This window comes from Cryptomeria japonica, chromosome 6, assembly GCF_030272615.1.
Source record: "Cryptomeria japonica chromosome 6, Sugi_1.0, whole genome shotgun sequence".
Classification (NCBI taxonomy): domain Eukaryota; kingdom Viridiplantae; phylum Streptophyta; class Pinopsida; order Cupressales; family Cupressaceae; genus Cryptomeria; species Cryptomeria japonica.
Genome location: NC_081410.1, coordinates 4,332,640 through 4,353,956, shown reverse-complemented (window position 1 = coordinate 4,353,956; position 21,317 = coordinate 4,332,640). Strand labels below are relative to the sequence as shown.

Sequence of the window (21,317 nt, the reverse complement as noted above, 5' to 3'; positions counted from 1 at the left end):
AACCTTTGGCTCTAAGCGTCCATCATCTCCTCCTGCATATTAGATTCACAAAAGCATTATTATTTATTAATAATATTAAATATATAATATAATATATGTTAAAATCAAATTTTTAATATATTATAAGTAGTAATATATTTATTAATAGTAATATTATATATTATAAGTTATTATTATCGTATATCATGTGTATCCACCACCCTTGAATCCCATCCCCTTTTTCCAAAATTCTAACTATGAAATTTCTTCATGTCCCATTTTTAGATTGTCCACTTCCTGTGGCAAATAGCTATAGAGGAATTGGCGGGTGAATATAAAAATCAGAGAGAGAATGTTGTAATGGAGGACATAGATTTGAGAGTGTAGCATGGTACGTTCACTTCTACTCTTAGAGATTGCTGCCTTATTTAGGTAACCATTAAAGATAAATGAATTACACTTCTCAGGGATAGCCATACATAGCTATCATATCAATGAAGCAGTAAATTCTTTTATCCAGAATTCGTTCTCTGCTGCACATATTCTTATTTTTATTTATTCTTGATTCATTTGGTTAGAAGTTTGCAATTATATTTATGCTCCCATTGTTGTAATTAATTGCTTCCCCCATTGACACATCAAAGTTCCAGCAATTTAATATTTGTCGACCAGATTCCAGATCGACTTCAGATCACCAAACCCGTGGTAGTTTTTTATATTGTAGGTTAGGCTCGAATTACATTCAGTATTTTATTCTTCCCTTAATTTTATTTGTTGCTTTGATTCGTCCATTTGTTCATAGGTAATATGTACTGGATTTCTTATGTTTTATTTTTAATCTCTGCATCATCTCTTTGTTGATCTCGTTTATCAAATGAATGCTTCTTCTTTTTGTAATATATCAATTCAGCAGATCAAACCTACTGGTACCTGTACAAAATGAGTGGCTGATAGGATATTCCTGTAGTGGGATCATTAATCTTCAGTCTTGGACTTACTGTTCTTCCTTTTAGATTGCTCATTGTTATTAAGGTTCTATTGTGAAATTTATTATGTATATATTCAGTGCCATGCGGTAGGTTTTTTCTATATCCTAAGTTCTTTTCACCTTTCTATGAACTTAATTTAACTGGATTTAAGTTGATGTACTTTTGAGTTGCACTGATCTTCTTGGTCATTATGGACATCAATTTTTTTCTTTTTTCTTTCTCACTGAGAAACTGTGTACTATATGAGGGGAATAGGCCCGTGTTTTAAAGATTTAGTGAATTTTGATATTGCAAATCATGAGTTTGAGATGACTTTGTGTTCTCATTTTTCTACGTTTGGTGGGATTTGATGTTTTAGTTGGGTGCAGAGGCAGTTAATCTGATTAGTGGTGACAAGCCTGCCGATGTATATAGCAGTATTGCTGAAAGGTATGCTATCAGTCTTATCTACACCTTAAGACATTGTTATTCTAATTTTTAAATAAAGGACCACCACCAAATCCAAATTTGTCCATGCTTCCATTAGGGAGTTGATATTCTAGCTACTGTAATGGGTATCATTATGTAAACATTATATTCTGTACCATTATAAAATATGGCATTTTTTGTAATTTTCTTCCACACAGTGTGTTTCAACTTTCAATTGGTTTTGAATTCTGTTCTCTTTACTGCTTTCAGTGAAGTTGATAGAATGGTGGGCGTTTTTTGTTATTCAATCTTGAAGCTGCAAATGGACAGAATAAAACATGAGCTCATGTAGCAACGGTCACATGAGTAGAGAAACAAGTAGCTTATGTCCTTATCTGCAAATGCATCTAAATTCCATGTCCAAGTTCCAAAGCTAATTATTATTTTTATTTGCATTTGGATTTGTATAAATTAATTTCATTCAATTTCATTTTGTATGGTACATGCATATCTTCTTATCTAGTACTGAACCTATTATTTGGTGGTTGGTTGCACCTTTTCCCTTACATGCATTTGCAATGTGACGTCTTTAAGAACCTAGTAAAACTAATATTAATTAGAAGTTTCAAGTAGGAAACTATGGAGATACAAAATTTATACACAGTTTGCTGCGATAAGCTCTCTATTAATTTTCATGGGCTGTGGAAATACCATCTTCAATTCAAGTCTGTTTCGTAGAAGCATAGGAGGCCTTGATTGATATTTGAATTATAATTATTTTGGATCAGCAAAGAAAAATGTTTTTATTTTTTAAGGTGGGAAATGTAACATGATTGCCACCAAAGGAAAGCGTGCAAGAGCCCTAAGAAAATAGTAGAGAGCTAAGCAAAAGCTTCAATTTTAGAGGAATGTACATCTATTAAGTCCATAGTTGAAAAACTCGAACTTGGCAATGACTCCGCAAGCTCAAAATTTTTTAAAAACTGGGGACTTCCAAAAACTCGGCAACTTTATCGAACATTTGAAAATACTTTAAAAAAAAAAAAAAATTCTTCAAAACCACACATTTATATAAAACTAATGTCGTTAAATTTATTTTTAAATTATATTAGAATAAACATATAGTAATAGAATACTATTTTAAATTTTATACTTCAAAGATTATAATCATTTTTATCATAATTTTTATAAAAAATCCAATTGTTAATCAATTTAATCTTTTATAATCGTACGTTGCTGTTATGATTATAATTTTATAATCATATGATGCTGTTGCGATTGGCTATGAACATCGATCGAAGCATAAAGGAAATATTATTGAATAAATTCTGGGAATGTTGGAAATAGGAGTCGTGCCCTAGATTCGCACTTAAAAATCAGATGAAAAACCTCGCACATGTCGTCTTGCCCTAGAGTTGTGCCATCATTGTGCCCTGTAGTCGCACCCAAAAACCAAATGAAAACCCTCGCATGTCCTTTCTCATGGTAGTGACAGAAAGAAACAATAGTGAAACCTGCGATTTAAATTTATTTTCTGCATTATCCTTATTTCATTTTTAGTGCCCATTTTAACGCTGAGTCTCTGCATTTTTCTGCAATTTTTCAGGGTTTACCTCACGGTGAGTTTTTAAAAAAGTCATTCCCAAGTTTTTCCACAAGTGACTTGCAGCCATCTAGGGCTCGCGAGTATGCAAAAAATGCGCAGAGTCTTTCCAGGAATATAATAACATTGTGTACCCAAATTTTATGTTTGGCTACCCAAATTATAATAATATGATGTAGCTATTGCTAGAACCATGGGTTTTTGCTATTGATAATTGGTTTCCCCACTTTCTATGTTGATTGTAACTAGGGTATAGGGGTTCGGATTGCCTTAAGGCAACATCCGAACTCCTTTAGGACTGGGTCCTACCCTAACGTGGCCCTATCCTAAATCCACGCTTCAATTAAATATTAACACCAAATAACATTAGCGCCTAAAATATAAGGAGGCTGACTTCAAGAAAGGGCCGACCTTAATAAAGTAAAGAGGCATATAAATAAAGATCATTTTACAAGTCAATATCATCAAGTTCAATTAAAATCAGAATGCAAATTAGCTCTGCTGTGCGAACCTAAGGAAGAGGGCGAATTATTCAGTTTGGTGTAATATTACCAAAGGGGACATAGCATATCTTGAGGCAAGTCATTGAAGCATACAAGGACAGATCTGATATGTCAAGATCAGATTCGAGCTAAGTATTGTACTGTTATTTAGAGGAGAATATATAATCTGACCTGTGGGTCTTTCATGCTGGGTTTTTCCTCCTTGGAGGTTTTCCCAGGGTATGCTTGTTTGTCTTCTATCATATTTCTGATTAATGTTGTCTTACTAAGTTCTGCAAATCTGATTACAATCTAGGGCACAATTTAATGCAAGTTGGTTCACTAAACTACTGCAAATCTAATACAAACCAGGGCATAATTGAATAAGATAAATCTGATTATCATACCTAGGGTTTAAATTAACATTCTAGGACATTTTTATGCCAACTGTGGCATAAGCTTTTATACAACCAACCCAGTTTTCAATCCCAAGAAGACTGGAACCAAGTCTAATACAATAAATTTCAATTTTAGGAAACTTATTCAAATTTATCTTTTCTGGTGTATTTACCATATGACCACATGTTTGCACCAATTATCAGTTGACACTGATCACCATATTTTGCATGGTGACCAAATCTACCTTCTCTGGTCCTAGAGGAATCGAAGAGTTAGAAGCACTCTGTTTTTCAGGTGTTCTATCTACCATGAGATCCAGGGTAGGTGCCATTGCTTGTACAAAGATTCTAACAGCTCTTTAAGTTTACTATGTTACCAGGTCCTTCCCATGCACACCCTGGGTCCTGGTCTGGTTTGAACTGGGTTCTGGTCCGGGTCCTGGCCATGGATATTGTTAAATTTTGTATCGACTCTTTCATTTTATTAGGGATGAAGGGGATGTGGCTCAAAGTAGGGGCAGTCACTGCCTGTAGTCATGATTTTAATAATTATTTATAATGATTGTTGATAGTTATGCATGGTATCTTCGTTTTGATATATTTATGGTTTAACCATTTTGGATTCACCACTGATGTTTTATTGTTATGCTTCTAATTTAGTTTTGGATTGTAGCCACTTTTTGGAGCTTCTTTTTCTGTTACTTCATGCTATTTCTACTGACTGTATAGTCGAGTCCATGGATCTTTCTACTGATGGAATATTGGTGTCCATTTATGTATTCGGTCAGCTGTGGATGCTAATGTAATTTGTTTCTTTTTATTGGAAAAGGAAGGATAATACTATCTTGACTTGGTTGAGTATGTGAGGCTTGCTACATGCTATTAACACCATGAATCTTTTCATGCTAATTGTCTAATCACTAATGAACTACTGAACAGAGCAATTCTTACTTAAATTTTTTTGAGAGCAGGTAAATTCCTACATAGTTTCAGTAATTGACAGACTTGATGCCCTTATATGAGCGGTTTGCAGAGAAGCAAATATACACATTTCAGATCATGTGGGTTTTCAACACCAATAAATAAGTTATAATTTGAAGAAAGTGCGAGTAAATAATTCTAATCTTAATCTTTATCTCTTAGAATTGAAAAATAATTGAATGAATGATTCAATAATTGGATGATTACATTGAAGGATATACACACGTATATAAAGAGGTTACAAGACAATGCTCTATAATTAGAACATAACATTAAAGTAAAAGACTAAAGAGCTAAACGCTAAATTAAGCGTAAAAGCTAATTACATAAAAAAAGTAAATGACCATTAACCAAGGAACTAATACCCTCCCTTAATGGTCATGCTATTTATCACACCAAGTTGCCCTCTAAATTTGAGAAACTTTGCTGGGCTCAAGGATTTGGTGAGGATATCTGCAGTTTGATCGTCTATAGGAATGTACTGCAGTATCATTGATCCATCTTCAATATGCTGGTAGATGAAATGACAATGAAGCTACACATGCTTTGTCCGCTCATGGAAGACTGGATTTTTGGCTTATTTCAGAACCCCTTGATTATCACAAAACAAGGGATCAGGTCCTGGTTGAGATATTTGCATGTATGCAAGCATCCTACATAGCCAAATTGCCTCACATGCTGCCTTAACAGTTCCTCGATACTCTGCTTCAGTAGAGGAAAGAGCTATTGCCTGTTGCTTCTTGCTGGTCCATGTGACTGCACCTGTACCCAAGCTGAAAACATACCCAAAGGTTGACTTTCTGTCCTCAACACAACCTGCCCAATTTGAGTCTATGAAACCAACCAGCCTAGGATCTTTGCTTCTGCTGTATAGAATGCCAAAATCAGGAGTGTCCTTCACATATCTAAGCACACACTTTGCTGCAACCCAATGTTCAACTTTTGGGGCTGACATGAAGCGAGAAATATAGCTTACAACATAATTGATGTCAGGTCTAGTGGCGGTGAGATAATTTCAGCCCCATCTCCATAGGTGTAGATGCAAGTTTGCAATCTTGCAGTTGAAACTTATCTGGTAGGCTCTTGACATACTTTGACTGAGAAATGAATATGTGGCTATCAATCTGCCAAACCTCTACACTGAGACAATAATGGAGAAGTCCCAAATCTGTCATATCAAAATGCTTACTCAAATTTTGTTTGACCTACATGATCAAATGTGTTTCATTGTCAGTAATGATGAGATCATCAACATAGACTACTAGAAATAGAATATCATCACTAGTATGTTTGACATTCAAATTGGGATATGAAGGACTCCTCTGAAAGCCTTGATCAATCAAGTACTTATCAATTTTTATGTACCATGCACGAGGAGCCTGTTTGAGGCCATAGAGTGCTTTGACTAGTCTACATACCTGGTGTTCCTTACCGGCAACCTTGAAACCTGGAGGTTGCGTCATGTAGACTTCTTCCTGCAAATCTCCATTGAGAAAGGCACTCTTGACGTCCATTTGATGGACTTTCCATCCAAACTGAGCTGAGAGAGCGAGGACAAGGCAAATGGTACTCATCTTGGCTGTGGGAGCAAATGTCTCCTCATAGTTGATGCCCTCCTTCTGTGAAAACCCTTTTGCTACTAACCGAGCCTTGTACTTATCGAGGGTTCCATCAGCTTTATACTTGACTTTAAACACCCATTTGCAGCCAATGTGCTTCTTCCCTGGAGGAAGATCTGACAATACCCAAGTGTTGTTTTCAAGAAGACTATGTTGCTCAGCTGCCATAGCCTTTTCCCACTCAGGTACACCTTTAGCCTCTGTATATGTTTGAGGCTCATAAATACTGTGAATGTTGGCCATAAGAGCAAAATTAACTGTGTTTTGCTTGCTCTTACCTCTAACTGATCTACCTTCAATGAGCTCATCATCATGAAGATCACCAATGGTCTTGGCCCACTAGTTAGGCCGGAGAGTAGAAGTACCAACATCTGCTGCAGAATGAAGAAGATTACCTGGAATATCTGGAGCAAACTCCTTTGCATGTGGATACAGAAGGTCTTGAGGAAAGTCAGGTGGTGCAATGTCATGCCTGGGAGACCCCACAATTGTAGAGTCAACCGAATCCCTCCCATCAGGTGGAGCTAAGGCAAAGTGAACACCCATACTTGCAGCCTTTGGAGGCTGATCCTTAGTGCTCAAATCAGGAGAGGAAGGTTGAAAAGGCCCTACATCTCGACTGAATATGAGGCGATTAGTGTTTATATCAATTAGTCGATATGCCTTGTGGTTGTCACTATAGCCGGTGAACATCAATTTATGACTCTTTGGATCTAGTTTGGTGCGCTTGGCATTCGGAATCCAAACATAAGCTGTAGAGCCAAAAAACTTTCAAATGACTGATTTTGGGCTTCCAGCCAGACCAAGCTTCCTTTGGAGTCATCTTCTTAACAGCCTTTGTGGGAGACCGGTTCAGAAGGTAGACTGCAGTGAAGACCGCTTCTGACCAAAAGTGTTTTGGAACATTTCTATGCTCCAACATAGACCAAGCCATCTCAGTGACTGTACGGTTCCTGCGCTCAACAACACTGTTCTGCTGTGGGGTGTAAGGTGTGGTAAGCTGATGCTTAATGCCATTTGATGCACAAAAGTTGGTGAACTCTGTAGAACAAAATTTCCCTCCATTGTCGGACTGAAGAGTGATTGTCTGACAGCTAGACTCTTTTTCCACTAAGGCCTTATACTTTGAAACATGGTGAACACTTCTGATTTCTGCTTAAGAAAATAAACCCACATGCGTCTGCTGAAATCATCAACAAATAATAGAAAATACCTGCATCCAGTGACTAATGGAGTGTTCATGGGACCACAAATATCCACATGAACGAGCTGCAAGACCTTGGATGCTCTCCAAGCGTCTCCATTTGAAAACGGAGTCCTGTGCTGCTTTCCTGCTTGACACGCTCCGCAAACTCCATGAGTTTGAGTTTGAATCTCAAGTAATCCTATGACTAGATCCTATCGAACCAACTGAGAGAGATAGTGGACATTTAGGTGTCCATATCGCTGATGCCAAAGAGTACTGATGGAAGTACTCCTAGTTGCCATAGCGAGCTCCTTAGAACTAGTAGAATCAACAAGTCTATAAAGACCTTGATCCTCAATGCCAATTGCAATTGAAGTGCGGGCCTCCCTGTCAACAATGCTGCACTTGTGCAACCCAAAGATGACATCCGACTGTGGAGAATGCTCCATAATCTGACTAACTGACAGTAGAGTGAGCTTCATACCAGGTACAAAGTATACATTGAAGAATATCAAATCCCTCCCACTAGATGAAATCTGAATGTTGCCCTTGCCGACAACAGTTTACTCTTCGCCTCCTCCAAAGTTCACTGAATCGGTGAAAGGCATGTACTCTGTAAACCAATCCCGACGATGTGTGAAATGTCAAGAGGCTCCAGAGTCAATGTACCAGGCTGATGATTGAACATCATCAGATGAGGTTTGGGCCATGAATGCATAGAAGGCAGATTACTTCTGATCAGGATGCGTGGTAGAATTAGCTTTTTGCTTGAACCCTCCTTGTTTGGATTGCTAGGATGCTATCAATTTCTTGCAATCTTTCACCAAATGGCCATATATATGACAATAGGAACACTGTAAGCTCTTCTTCGTGGAAGACTGTTGAGGTTGACCTTGACCTTGTCCTTTCTGCTGGAAGGACGGAGCTTTACCCTTGTACTTAAGCAAAGCTGAGGTTGTGAAAGCTTGTTCAGTGGATGAACTAGCATTGCTTCTAAACTGCTGTTTCCATCTATCTTGCTGTAGAAGCTTGTTGCGGAGATCAAGAAACTTCAGATCAACACTAGTAGAGGAGATATTGAGATTATCAATGAAGTGCTCATAGGATCTGGGAAGGCTTTTCAGTGTGATCACTACCATATCCTCTTCCACCGTGGTTCGCCCTATAGCTTCCAACTGGTCACGAATGTCCTTGATCTTTGTAAGATGTGCCTAGATAGATGACTTCTCATCCATCATGATAGAAAACAACATATTCTTTAGGAAGAAAGCTCGGCTCTTGTCGGACGTTTCATGAAGATCCTTCAAGAGATCCCAAATCTCTTTTTCTGTTTTACTTGAAGGCACCTGAGGGAGTTGATCGTTTGTGATTGAGAGTTTGATAAGCTTGACAACCTCTCGATTCTTCACATCATGTTTGTCTTGATCATCACCTGCTGTTGTAGGACGAGATTCCTTGCCCAAAACAATCTGATCAAGGCAACGGTACTAAAAAATGGTCAACATGCGCCGTTTCCAAGTGTTGTAGTTGCGGCCGTTGAACTTCTAATTGTGTTCCAACATGATGTTGGTTAGTGATGCCATCACGGAAATTGAGGTTGATCAAGGTCAACTAAGTGAAAGCAAGAGATAGAAGAATTTGATTTAAAACAAAGTTAGAATAGAAGCAACTGTTGAAAAAACTGAAACCCTGGAGGAGAATTCTGACATGACTTCCAAGGCGCAAATTTCGAGGTTTGGAAGAAACCCAGAAATTAAAATTTTCTGTAAACTTAAAACCTAAAATATTTCCTGAAAATAATCAGAAATTTGCAGAAAATAAAAAAGTACCTCTGATTTTTTTTGTAAAAAACAATATAAAAATATAGACGATTTTTAAAAAAAAAACATAAAAAAAAAGGGGTAGAAACCCTAGGTCGGATGTATAGCATAAATGGCGACCAGGAGACACCGAAACTCTCGACGTCCATAGAATTAGCAGAAATTGCGGACTGTTTTTAAATTCCAAGGCAAATTTGCTGGCACAAAATTCGAGGCATAGAAAACGAGGTATTCAAAAAATTTGAGACCAACCCAAAAAAGCTCTTGAAAAACCCACCAAGAATTTGAAATCAGAATGCAGATCTGATGGCTCAAAAATTGAGGCACGAAAAACAATGCACCCAAAAATATATGATGACGAACCAGTTGAGGTCTCGAAAAACCCACTAAGAATTTGCAACCAGAATAAAATTTCGACTTGAACTGAAGGGTCAAAACCCTAGTTGAAAATTGCAGAAACCCTTGGCGGCCATGAATGAACTAGATCGAGCAAAAACACGTGGAGAATAGACATGGATCGAGGGCAAAGACACGTGACGCGATTTGCAGCAAAATATAAACGATCTGGAAGCAAACCACTTCGAAATTTTTTCTAAAAAATTCCTTTCGATTTTTTTGAGAGTAACAAAGAAATTTCAAATTTTTTTAATTCTCTGCTCTGATACCATGAAAATTAATTGAATGAACAATTCAATAATCGGATGATTACATTGAACGATATACACACGTATATAAAGAGGTTACAAGATGATGTTCTATAATTAGAACATAACGTTAAAGTAAAAGACTAAAGAGCTAAACGCTAAATTAAGCGTAAAAGCTAAATCAAGCTTAAAAGCTAATTACATAAAAAAAAGTAAATGACCATTAACCAAGGAACTAAAAATAGGTGACTAACATAGAATTAAATATTCTAATAAGAATGTCAGGACTACTACGACTGTGGAGCTAAAAGTATGGTAGGAAATAAAATGAAAGAGCATATCTTGTTTTACATCTATAGGCCACTTTTAATGTTACTAACCCAATATTAGATTCCCAAAGCTATAATAAGTGACTACCATAACATTTTGAATACAAAGTGCAATGTAACATGCAAACAGTACCATGCAAATACATCTTATTTTGCTCCTTTCAATTACTTTTTCTATGATATGGTTTAAGAGCTTGATACTCCTTTAAATCAAGCCTGTGAAGAATAAGGAGATTGGAGCACCCATTGGGTAGTTACTAGTGAGCCACTAAAGGTACCTTGCCATTATCAAATTGAAGGCCTATATGAATGTTGAGGGCAAACATCGCGTTTTGGATGCTCCTATTTGAAGGACAGAGAAAAATCCATGAACACTATCATTTTTATGTAGAAAAACCATTTTTGAAGTTGTGTTATAAGCCCTCAAATGATTGTGTCATGCTTACAAGAAGACAAGACACCTATTGGAGTAGTACAAGGAGCTTCGATTATTGAGATGTAGACATTGTTATGCTAGATATAATGATGACCATATTTTAGTAATGTGCAACATTTATAGTAGTGAGTATGCAACCTTCTTCCTTCCTAATGTATACGTGGGTATTGACTTTGCCCATAAACATTGTGAGGCAGAACCACATTATCATGGAGATGGGCCAATATGTGATGGAGAAAATGAATGTTCCCAAAAGGTTCTCGGTTGAGTTAGTATTTGTAGTAGTATATCTATTAAACAAATTTCCAATAGAGGAGGTGAAGTAGAAGACCTAGAGGAAGCATGGTTTGAGAGAAAGCCCAAAGTCATTCATCTTAATTTTTTTCTTTTCACTGCCTATGATTGCATTTCAAATGAGAGAATCACGTTAGATCCTAAGAGCAAGTTGATGAATATGGGGTACGAGGCTCATAAGACTTATAGGTTGGTTGGTATTGACATCAACAAGTTAACCTTTGATAGAGATGATGAAGAAAATGGGCCTTTGAGAACAACTTATTGTGGCTAAGGATTCAAGTGTTTAGCTTTTGTAGCTCCACTCGAAAGGGAGAGGATTCTGAGCATATAATTCTCCTAGGTTGGTTACAATCCCAAACTATAATGACAACAACATGAATCATCATTCATATGAGATAAGTACAAGCAGCCCAAGTTATGGCAACAACATTGATTTGGATGAAGAGGATTGCAAGAAGAGACCAAAGTGGTTGAATAATGCCACTAGAAATGCTCAAGTTAGTGAAATGATTGAGGGATTATCATTGAGAGGCAAGAGCAAGAGTAATACAATCAACTTTTCTTTAATGGCTGATATTCAAGGAGTTCATGAACCATAGGCATTTGAGGATCTCATAGTTCTTCCATTGGAGAAGAAACCAATGTTCCATTGGCGTTGGGGACCGAGGAACGAGCTTCAGGGACGGGGGGACAAAGGGCTTAAGTTTCGGGGATAGGTTTCATGAGCGGGGGGACGTGGGCTTGGGAGGGGGGAGACGCATCCCTGTGGAACACTGGAAGAAACCCATTGATTGCAAATAGCACACTAGACAAGTATAAGGAAAGGCTTTGCAAAAGTGTTTTCTCAGAGAGAGGGCATTGACAATGAGGGGACCTCTACACCTCCAACAAAAATAGCACCATCCAATTAGTCTTAGCCATGACCACTAAGTTTGGTTGGACAGTCATGAAGAGTGCCTTCGTTAATGGAAATTTGGAAGAAAAAGTATAAATGTATTAACCATAGACTTTTTAAGTTATAGGGAAGGGACATCTTGTACGTTGAATGAAAAAGATCTCTCTCTATATGGCCTAAACCAAGCACCTAGGGCATGGTACACATCAAAATTTACAGGTACTTGGATGAATAGGGGTCCTAGTGGATTCATTCGGATTCCAATCTATATATCAAAAGCATAGGTATCTTATTCTACTAGTCATATATGTAGATAACATCATTATTATAGGAATGTGCCATTGAATCAATCTAATCTAATAAAAGCTAAGTCTTAATGTTTGAATTCAAATTTGAATTTGGCAACCGAAAATTATATTCTTAAAATATTATATTATATGTTTATTGTAAAGTACATTATATAATATTGTTTGTTATTAATATATTTTTAATATGTAATAATAGAAAATTTTAAATTGTTATTTTAATGCAGTTTTGAACCTAAAGAAATCTAAAAACAAAGTAAAAAGAATCAGAGAGAAAAAACAAATGCAGAGAAAGGAAACAGGAAAAAAAATGCAAGCAGCTACTAGGATGTACCTGCAGAGTACATTGAGATAAACAACTGAAATTGCAAATTTGGAGTCGCGTGACAAAGATGGACAATGGAAATGGCAGATTTTGTTGGAGTTGTGTGACAGAGGATTTGCTGGAGTCGCATGGTCTTCTTCCTTCCTTCGTGCCTATTGTGAATCATGACTATTACTGGTTGAAAATTCAACTCAACGCCCAACAAATCGTGATTGTTGTTGTGTGCTCATATTGATGACACCCAACATTTTATTAAAAAAATGCTAAAAACCCTAAACAGTTTTTTGGGAGCCCTAAAATTAATTTAAGAAAGTATTTTTTTAATAAAAACTATCCACTTTTTTCCATATGAACATGATGCCGAATTTCAACGAATTTCATATTAAAGACTAAAGTTCGAGAAAATTTGAATTCCATGGTTGAAATTTGTCAAACTATGTGATTTAGAATAAAATTAAATCTTGTAACAAACTAGTCTAGGCCTCCTACATTACAGCCTAGGTGTAGAAGTTTGGCAAATAGTTGGTAGCATTTTTGTTGCACAAACCAAATATATGAGGAATTTGCTTGATAGATTCAGAATGATAGATTACAAACTTTCGTCCACACCTATGGAGAAAGGGTTGAAGCTTTCTGCCAAGATTGACTCTAAGACAATCAATGAGTCAACATAGTTGAAACTTGAAACTAATTTGGAGCTTAACGTATCTTATACCCACTAGACTTGATTTGGGCTATGTTGTGAGTTTCATTTCTCGATTCATGACAATACCAAAGATAAAACACTGAATTGCAGTGAAAAGGGCGTTGATATATGTGAAAGGAACTCTTGACTTTGGCTTATTGTACAACAAGAGCAAATATTATAGATTGTGTGGGTTTAGAGATTCAAATTGGGTAGGTTCTTTGGATGATAGAAAATTCACTTGAGGATTTGTTTTTAGCTTTGGCATGGGTAAAGTGACATGGACCAGGAAGAAGCAGCATATAGATGCCACAAATAGAGCCTACAACTTTGTTCCTTGGCAATCAAGGAGTGCTCAAACTTTCCAAGATTCCCATCTTCCTTTAGTCCACTTTATCAAACAACTTGTAGAAGATGCATCTATTTAGTTGCAATATTGTCCGGTATACGACCAATTTTTAACCTTTCGGTACTGACAAATTTGTAAAATTTTGGGATATGCTTGGTGTAGTTAAGAGATTCACCATTAAGGAAGGGTGTTAATATAATTATTATTTAGTAATGGTCAATTAGTTATTAGTTGTAAGCTTTAATAAAGTCATTCTAACTTTAGGATATACTTTTGCTTGAATTCACCATAGGATGTTCTTTTTATTTATTCCACATTCATAACGTGGGTTGTCTCTCATTCTTGTAGTCCTTTATATGAAGGCTTTCCCTTCTTATTTCATTAATGAATATCTTTGTGAGAATTTGCCTATAGCAATCCAAGATCTAGAGGCCAAATGAATAGCACATAAGAGATAAATAAATGTGACAAGAACAAACTATATTCTCATCAAGATGCAAAATACCCAACTAGATAATCAATTGGATTACAATCAACTGGATTGGATTGGATTGCATACAATGTAAATGAGCTTGCTTATAAAGGCGAGGCTATGAGAGCACACAATCATGACATGTGGCCCAATGAGATACAAGGGTAGGTAGGGGTAGTGTTGATGATGTTTTCACGCACTATGCAACACATATAAAATACGAAAGGTACTCTATCCTCTCTTGAATTAAGACTCCCAAATGCTGAAGATTTGCAAAGGATCACTTGAGATGACTTAAAGGTTCTTGATGTTAGGTATTAACGCGTTGGATAGCTTCAATGGTATGATGTTATTTGCTATACCTGCGAGGGGACTTACATAGTATCTTGATTCAATCTCATTGGTATGACTTTCTTCAAATGATCTTGCAATATCGTTCTTTCTACTGCTACTGATTGTTGATAGAAAAAATGAAAAAGGAGTATGGTTTAGGAATGCTATTCTAAAACTAGGAATACAAGACAGTGGGCAATGTCAAGTAAGCTCAACTAAGCTTTGCTTTAACATCTTATGAACATCTTCAAATGCTAGTGCAATCTTCTAAGGGTATCTTCAATGGTTTTCAATTCACTAACTCAAAAATGGACGTTCAAAATGAAGCATATCAATGATGAATAGTAATTGAAGTTAAGTTTACGCTCAATGATTCCAATTGACCACGCAAGGCAAGTTTGCAATTAACAAAGTGCTAGTAGTATGGATAAGGGAGCTTCACTTTCAATCATGCATATGCATCTTCCACTCATCTAAAACTTAAAAGAAAATTCTATTCTAAATTTTTTTTTGTTTTTAATTATAAGCTCTCACAAAAGGGAATGAAGAAACAAACAAATGCTCCAAAATTCATTAAGTCACCAACAATTAATTAATTTTTGAAACATCAAGCAACAATTCTTCAAAGTCTTTTGATTGATCTTCTCTCTAATTTCTGCTCTCTTATCTTATTCTCATGAGATACAAATGAAATGAGCTGAGCTTATATAGAGCTCTCAATTACAATAGATGGCCAAGATTGAACTAAAATCAAGGGCCCAAATTTTGCCACCTGAACCCTAATTAGGGTTTGTTATTACTAAATACCTAACTTATTGCAAAACATTAAATGACAACCAATGGGAATATGACATCCATTTGGCACAAAATACGAGGAAAAATCCTCCAATAGAAAAAATGATGCCACATAGGATCATAACAAACATTCTTCTAGAATCTTGTTGCCCTTATCCTTTTCTCTCTTTGCAAATTCAATGAATTTGGATGTCATAGATTCTATCTCGGTTATTGGGACTGTAGGCAGATTCTTCAACTGCTCTTCCAAGTAACTGATCTCATCAAGGCTTGTAGCAAAGGTGGTATCCCACTCAAGTCCAAGATCTCTTGTTTTGGATCTCTTGTTTTGCTGGCAAGTATATCGAATGAGAGGATTGAGCCTAGACGTTGTTTTGAAGGTGGCCCAAAGAAGATAGTCCTTACTTTCTCCATCAATTCTTCAGTCACAATGTCAATTCCTTCATTCTTCTCTTTCTCAAGTATGATCTTGGCTACTTCCAAGATTTTATCATATATTGCGTTGATTGTTTGATCAATTTGTGTACAGCCACCATCGATATCCTCAAATATGAGTCTCCTTATGTGAAGCAGGTTACTCCAGTGCTGAAAATCAGGTGACTGTCCGTCCTTTAGTATACCCTTGCTTATCAATATTTGCCTTGGTGTAGCATTCATCACTTGCAAGATGGGTATGGTGATGAATGATTTTTTCTTTCTATATGTCTTGGTGATCCAAACATCCATCAATTATGTTGATGCCTTTATCTTTTCAAAATCATCAACTGCATCTGGAGGAGTTAGTGAAGCAGATGGGTCATGTTGCCTTAATGGAACCTTGAATTGTTGGAGGTAGCCTCTCAATATGCTGTTCTCTTTCTCTAACTTGCTATTCTTCTCAACTTCTAATTCGAGCATGTCATGAACTGTCTTCACTGTATCATTCATGTCTTTTGACACTTGATCAGTAGTAGGAGGACCTATATTGATGGCCTCCAAATCAAATTCTTCAGCTGTAATCTCCTCTTCGGGTTTATCTACCCTTGGAATGGCAACTTGTATGATCTTGGATCCTTCTTCGTCTCTTGTCATTTTTGACATCCTAGTGGCTGCCCTCTTCTCATGTTCTTGATCTCTATCCAAGTAGCTTCCTAAATCGAAACGATCCTGTTCTTCTACAATTACTTTTTTTGACAGTCTTTCCCTTAGCCAAGCAGGTATAGCTGATCTCTCCTCTTCAACTTGTATCTCATTCAATTGTTGTTCTTCTTGTGGAGGGGATGTGACTTCTTGTTCTTCATCATCTTCAATGTTCACATATGTATCATTGCTTGCTTTGTTATTGATTGGCTTGGGTGAAGCTATCTTCCCCTGGACCACCTGTTGTTTTCCCTTTTCATTCATTCCGTAATCAATATCTGTTCCAACTGCTTGATTTACTTCTACTTGATGAACAGATGAAGTACTAGAGGAAGGACAAGGTGCTTGACTTGACTTGTGTTTCTTCTTCGGATGTTCTTCCTCATTAACTTACTTTTGCTGGGATCCCTTGGAATGAGTTGACTGAGCAACACTCTCATTATGACTTTCCCTTTACTTTTCATCATCAGAAGATTCAACTTCTCCCATCATTCGAAATGTCACTTGGACACCTTTATCTTGCAACATATATGTTTGTGCTTCTATCCATCGCTCGGTGTTGATCAATACTGGCCTCACGAGTTCTCTCAAATTTGTTATCTCGACATCAACCTAATTGACCTTTACTTCTTTGTCCTTTTCTTTCTCATAGACAAGCAAGAGGTGTCTTCCACTATCATGTGCTTGATCAGCAACATTGAAAATCTTAGTTGCTCTGATAATCTCAATAGGTAGTCTTGAACACATGTTCCTCCTGATCTCCAAATCATTTGGTGCATTAATGAAATGATCTTCTAGCTACAATCGATGCCCATGCCTCTTTCCACTTGTCTTCGGATGATGTCATGAGGATTACAATTATCTCTTGGAATGTATTGTTGATGGGAGAAAGACATCAATTCTTCATCTGTTTTCTCTACTGCTTGCAAAGATGGACAAATTTCCAAAGATTTTCCTAATGAAATAGGAAATGCTTTCAACTTATTCTTTTGTACTTTGTTGTATGCTGTCAATTGTCTTACCAATTCAAGTAGTATGAATTTGTTTGTGAGATATCTTGGTAGCATAAGAGATGGACAGGAGCATCCTTGAACTCTTATATATGTAAACTTAGGAAACTGGATGAATCATGTACCAAACTTCTCTACCAAAGCCTGTGCTTCTGGGGATAGCCTCTAAGGAATGCCACCCCTCAATGTCCTTTTGATGTGCATAGTGAAGGCATCATTCGCTCTCGGGTAATGTGTCTGATTGAGGTGATGCAACTATGTGTATGAATAAAATGCTCTAAGTTGTCTCGATCTGGTACCAATCGGTCCTCTATATGTTAGTCCTACATGTTGATAAGCCCAGGCTAGTGAGTATATGATGTATGAGCCCATGTAGAATGTCTTTGTTCGCTCGAGCCTCCTGAGTTGCAAATCGATGTTATTTATGATTTTTGCCCAATTGATCCTCTCTTTTCTCTGTGACATGATCTCCATGAAGTTGAACATCCAAACCTCGAATTGAAAGGCCTGTAGGATCCCGAAGACTCGGCTAAGAAGTGTGATTAGATCACCAAATTCTTCTTTAAATTCAGCCTTGTGAAGCTTGCTTGGAAGCTTAGATATGTGTGGTCTACTCTTCAATAGCCGATACTTGTTAACTATCTCTTGACATTTGTTTGGATCATCATCATAAACTATCTTTACATTATCACTGCTCTTGTATATCATGTTCTTGAATTGAGGTCTAAGTTACCGGTTCGGGTTCGGATTCGGGTACGTATTCACGGATTCGGCAAAAAAAAAAAATCTTGGGTACGGGTACGGGTTTGGGTTCGTTCGTACACAGACACACACACATATATATATATATATACCCTTATATTATATATATGTTCAATATATACAATCCATACAAAAATAAAATATACAATGTGACTTTCCATACATAAATGATAAATGATAAATCCATAATTATTAATTGCCAATGCCAATAAATATTCATATATCGCAAATGTAATCAGTAAACTAATAACTAAAGTCTAATATCATATTCATAATTTGCAAAAAAGATAATATTCAAGTTTCGAGTCTTTTTTAAAAAGTCATAAAGGGGCAAATTAGAGTTTTATTATAAAAAAACTATTTTAAAAAATCTTTTTTTATTGTTTTTTTGACCCGTGGCCCTGTTTTTTGGAAACCACGGGCCTGGGTTCACGCGGGTCCTCTTGGGTTCCACTGAGGTCCTTCCCAGGTGGCTGGGTTCCAACGCAGGACCCACAGGGAACTCGGCCACCTGGGAAGGACCCGGGAGGAACCTAAGGAGAACCCGGGGAGAACCAGGACCGGGCAAGAACCAGAACCCGAACCTAGGCCAAAAGGGGAAGAACCGGTAACTTAGATTGAGGTATATGAAAGGCCTCGCTGATTGCTTCTTCGGAAAGGTAGGCAATCTCTCTTCCATTAGGTGTTACGATTACTCTCCTATTTGGATCATAATGTTTGGCACATTCAACAATGAGTCCATTGCATTGCATTGCCAAAGGGAAGCCTGCCGCCTTCACAATGCTGCTATCCATCATCGCCTTGGCATATCCGTTGGTGTGGTGGTGTAGAGTGAGCTTCAAAACTTCTTCATATCGATCTGGCCTAGAGTGGGATCGCTTATATTGCCCCAATATGATGTGATCTTGGATTCCAAAATGACGTTCTTCGAGTCTTCCTTGATGAGGGTTTGCCTTACTCCAGTGATCTTGCACTCCAGTGATCTTGCACTTGTTTGAATTGGCTAAGTTAGTTTCATGTAGTGGCATTTGCTTGCAAATAAGAATCGATCACTTAGGCTAGGAATCCTAATCTAGAATGATAATTGTGAAACCTAGGTTGCATCCCTAATCCTTAATTAAACATGATCATCCTCACTTAATGATAATTGCTTACAAAAGCTCTAAGATGATCAAAATGTATTAGAACAAAGCATCCTAAGACAAAATCTTGTGAAAGCAATAAATAAGAAATTGGATCAGTTACAAAAATAGGCTTAGTTCTTTTATAAGAATGACGAAATAAGCCTCATGCTAGACTTGCAAACTTGTTCTAAAGTAAACTAATATATCAATGTTTCTGCACTTTATCAAACAACCTCTAAAAGCTGAATTTGCCTTTGATACCAGCCTCTAATTTTTTATCAGATCGCTGACATAGATCTGATAACCTCCCTCCAATTCGATTTTATACCAGCGCCTTTACTGCTGTGTCAAAATCGCCACCTCATGCTATGATGTTGAATGGTTGGATGCAACAATATTTGTATTGCTGAATCGGCATCAATAGCCAAATCGCCAATAAGGTTGAGTTGCTGATCAAAATGCAGTCATTTTGTTGTGGACCAGAGATGAATTCGCTGTCAAGAAGCTCGATTTGCCACCTCGAAATGAAGTCGCTGTGTATGCAATCAGAATTGTGCCTCACTGCTGCATCTTACTATAATCGCTCTACACCCTAAGTTGCTGCCCATGGATATGATGGTGTCAATAAAGTCGATGCACATGAGAATGAATTTACTGTCTTCAAATCAGATCGCTATGTGTATAATCAGAATTGCTTTCATTGACAAATTCATCACTGAATATCGCCTTATTACATGAATCTCTGTTTGAATGATGATTGCATATTGATCGCACCAATTCATAATGAAAATCAAAGCCACAGATGGAGGAATTTTGCTGTACCTCTGAAAGCAATTCGTTGATCACAAAGGTAGAAGCAATATCGATTCTAAGTGTTGATCAAATGGAATGATCAACACGAAATTATAGTTGCTTACAGGGGTTTGATAATCCATCACAAGCGATTTGGCGATTTCATTTAATGGACTGTATTAAAAATGAACTGTAATAGGCTGCCCTATTTGCTATAATTTCCCTTATCAGTCTTGCTGTAGGTATTTCTTCAAACAGTTGGCAAACTTTCAATAAGGGTCTGATTTTTTGGAGTTTTCCTGTGGTTTTGCTGAATCTGGTGCGTTTTAAATGGTTTGTTTCTTGCAGTCATACATTTTTGCAAACACTTGTTCATCAAGTTTCAAAGATACCAAACTTTAAAAAAAAATCAATATCCCAAAAATGATGTTAATTGCCATTTTATCATCTTGATGAAATAGTTTTCAGACATTACATAAATACATAGCCCAACAATTGATATTCATTCCAAGCATACAGTAAACTGAATAACCAGTTTATATTACTGATGTGAAGGGTCAATTTTTTTGAGTTTTATGCACCTGTGTATTCGCTAAGGTCCCTGTGTGGCATTCATTCCAAAATACAAACCAGCTCCAAGAGTAGACGGCCAACTTTGCACTACGCCTGGGAACTAAACATCACTAATGCCGCTACCTTCAGCACTTTCTTGTCACACAGAATGGGCGACTGTTACAGGTAACACGTGATTCTTTATGGAAGTTGGCTGGCTGATTTCATATTAACCCTGCGTTTGTATGCTGGCTGAAGACGTTGCTACTAATCACGCCCCCAACATTGCTATTTGCTGCTACCACGCACTACCACTGGTTCACTGCATTGGGTTTGAGATTATCAAGCACTGGGTATGCTGGGACCACACCCTACTACTACCACTGCTGAATGGTTATTCTGCTACTCCAAACTAGTCTTCCACTACCAGGTTCGAAACAGTTCCTACCATAGATATTAAGCGCTGGAAAAAAAGTATTCATTCACCAATAATGTCTATTGTACTTACCCAGCTATGCATCCCACTGTTCGTTGCTTCCAAGTACCAATCCAATCTTTCTTTAAAAGGTCATATTTCTCAGATTTGATCTTCCACAAACGTGGGAAATGTTGCCAATGAGGGTGTACG

At 37.1% G+C, this 21,317-nt stretch overlaps 1 protein-coding gene across 1 annotated transcript in view; it reads left to right on the top strand.

The window, feature by feature from the left end:
• The window catches only part of LOC131077556 (DNA-directed RNA polymerase 1B, mitochondrial), a 67,986-nt gene that overhangs the window by 37,145 nt on the left and 9,524 nt on the right, over positions 1–21,317 (top strand). Inside the window, exon 11 of the mRNA XM_058015075.2 lies at positions 1,327–1,397. Within this exon, the coding sequence (XP_057871058.1) occupies positions 1,327–1,397 (71 nt within the window). The remainder of the gene's footprint in view (positions 1–1,326; positions 1,398–21,317) is intronic.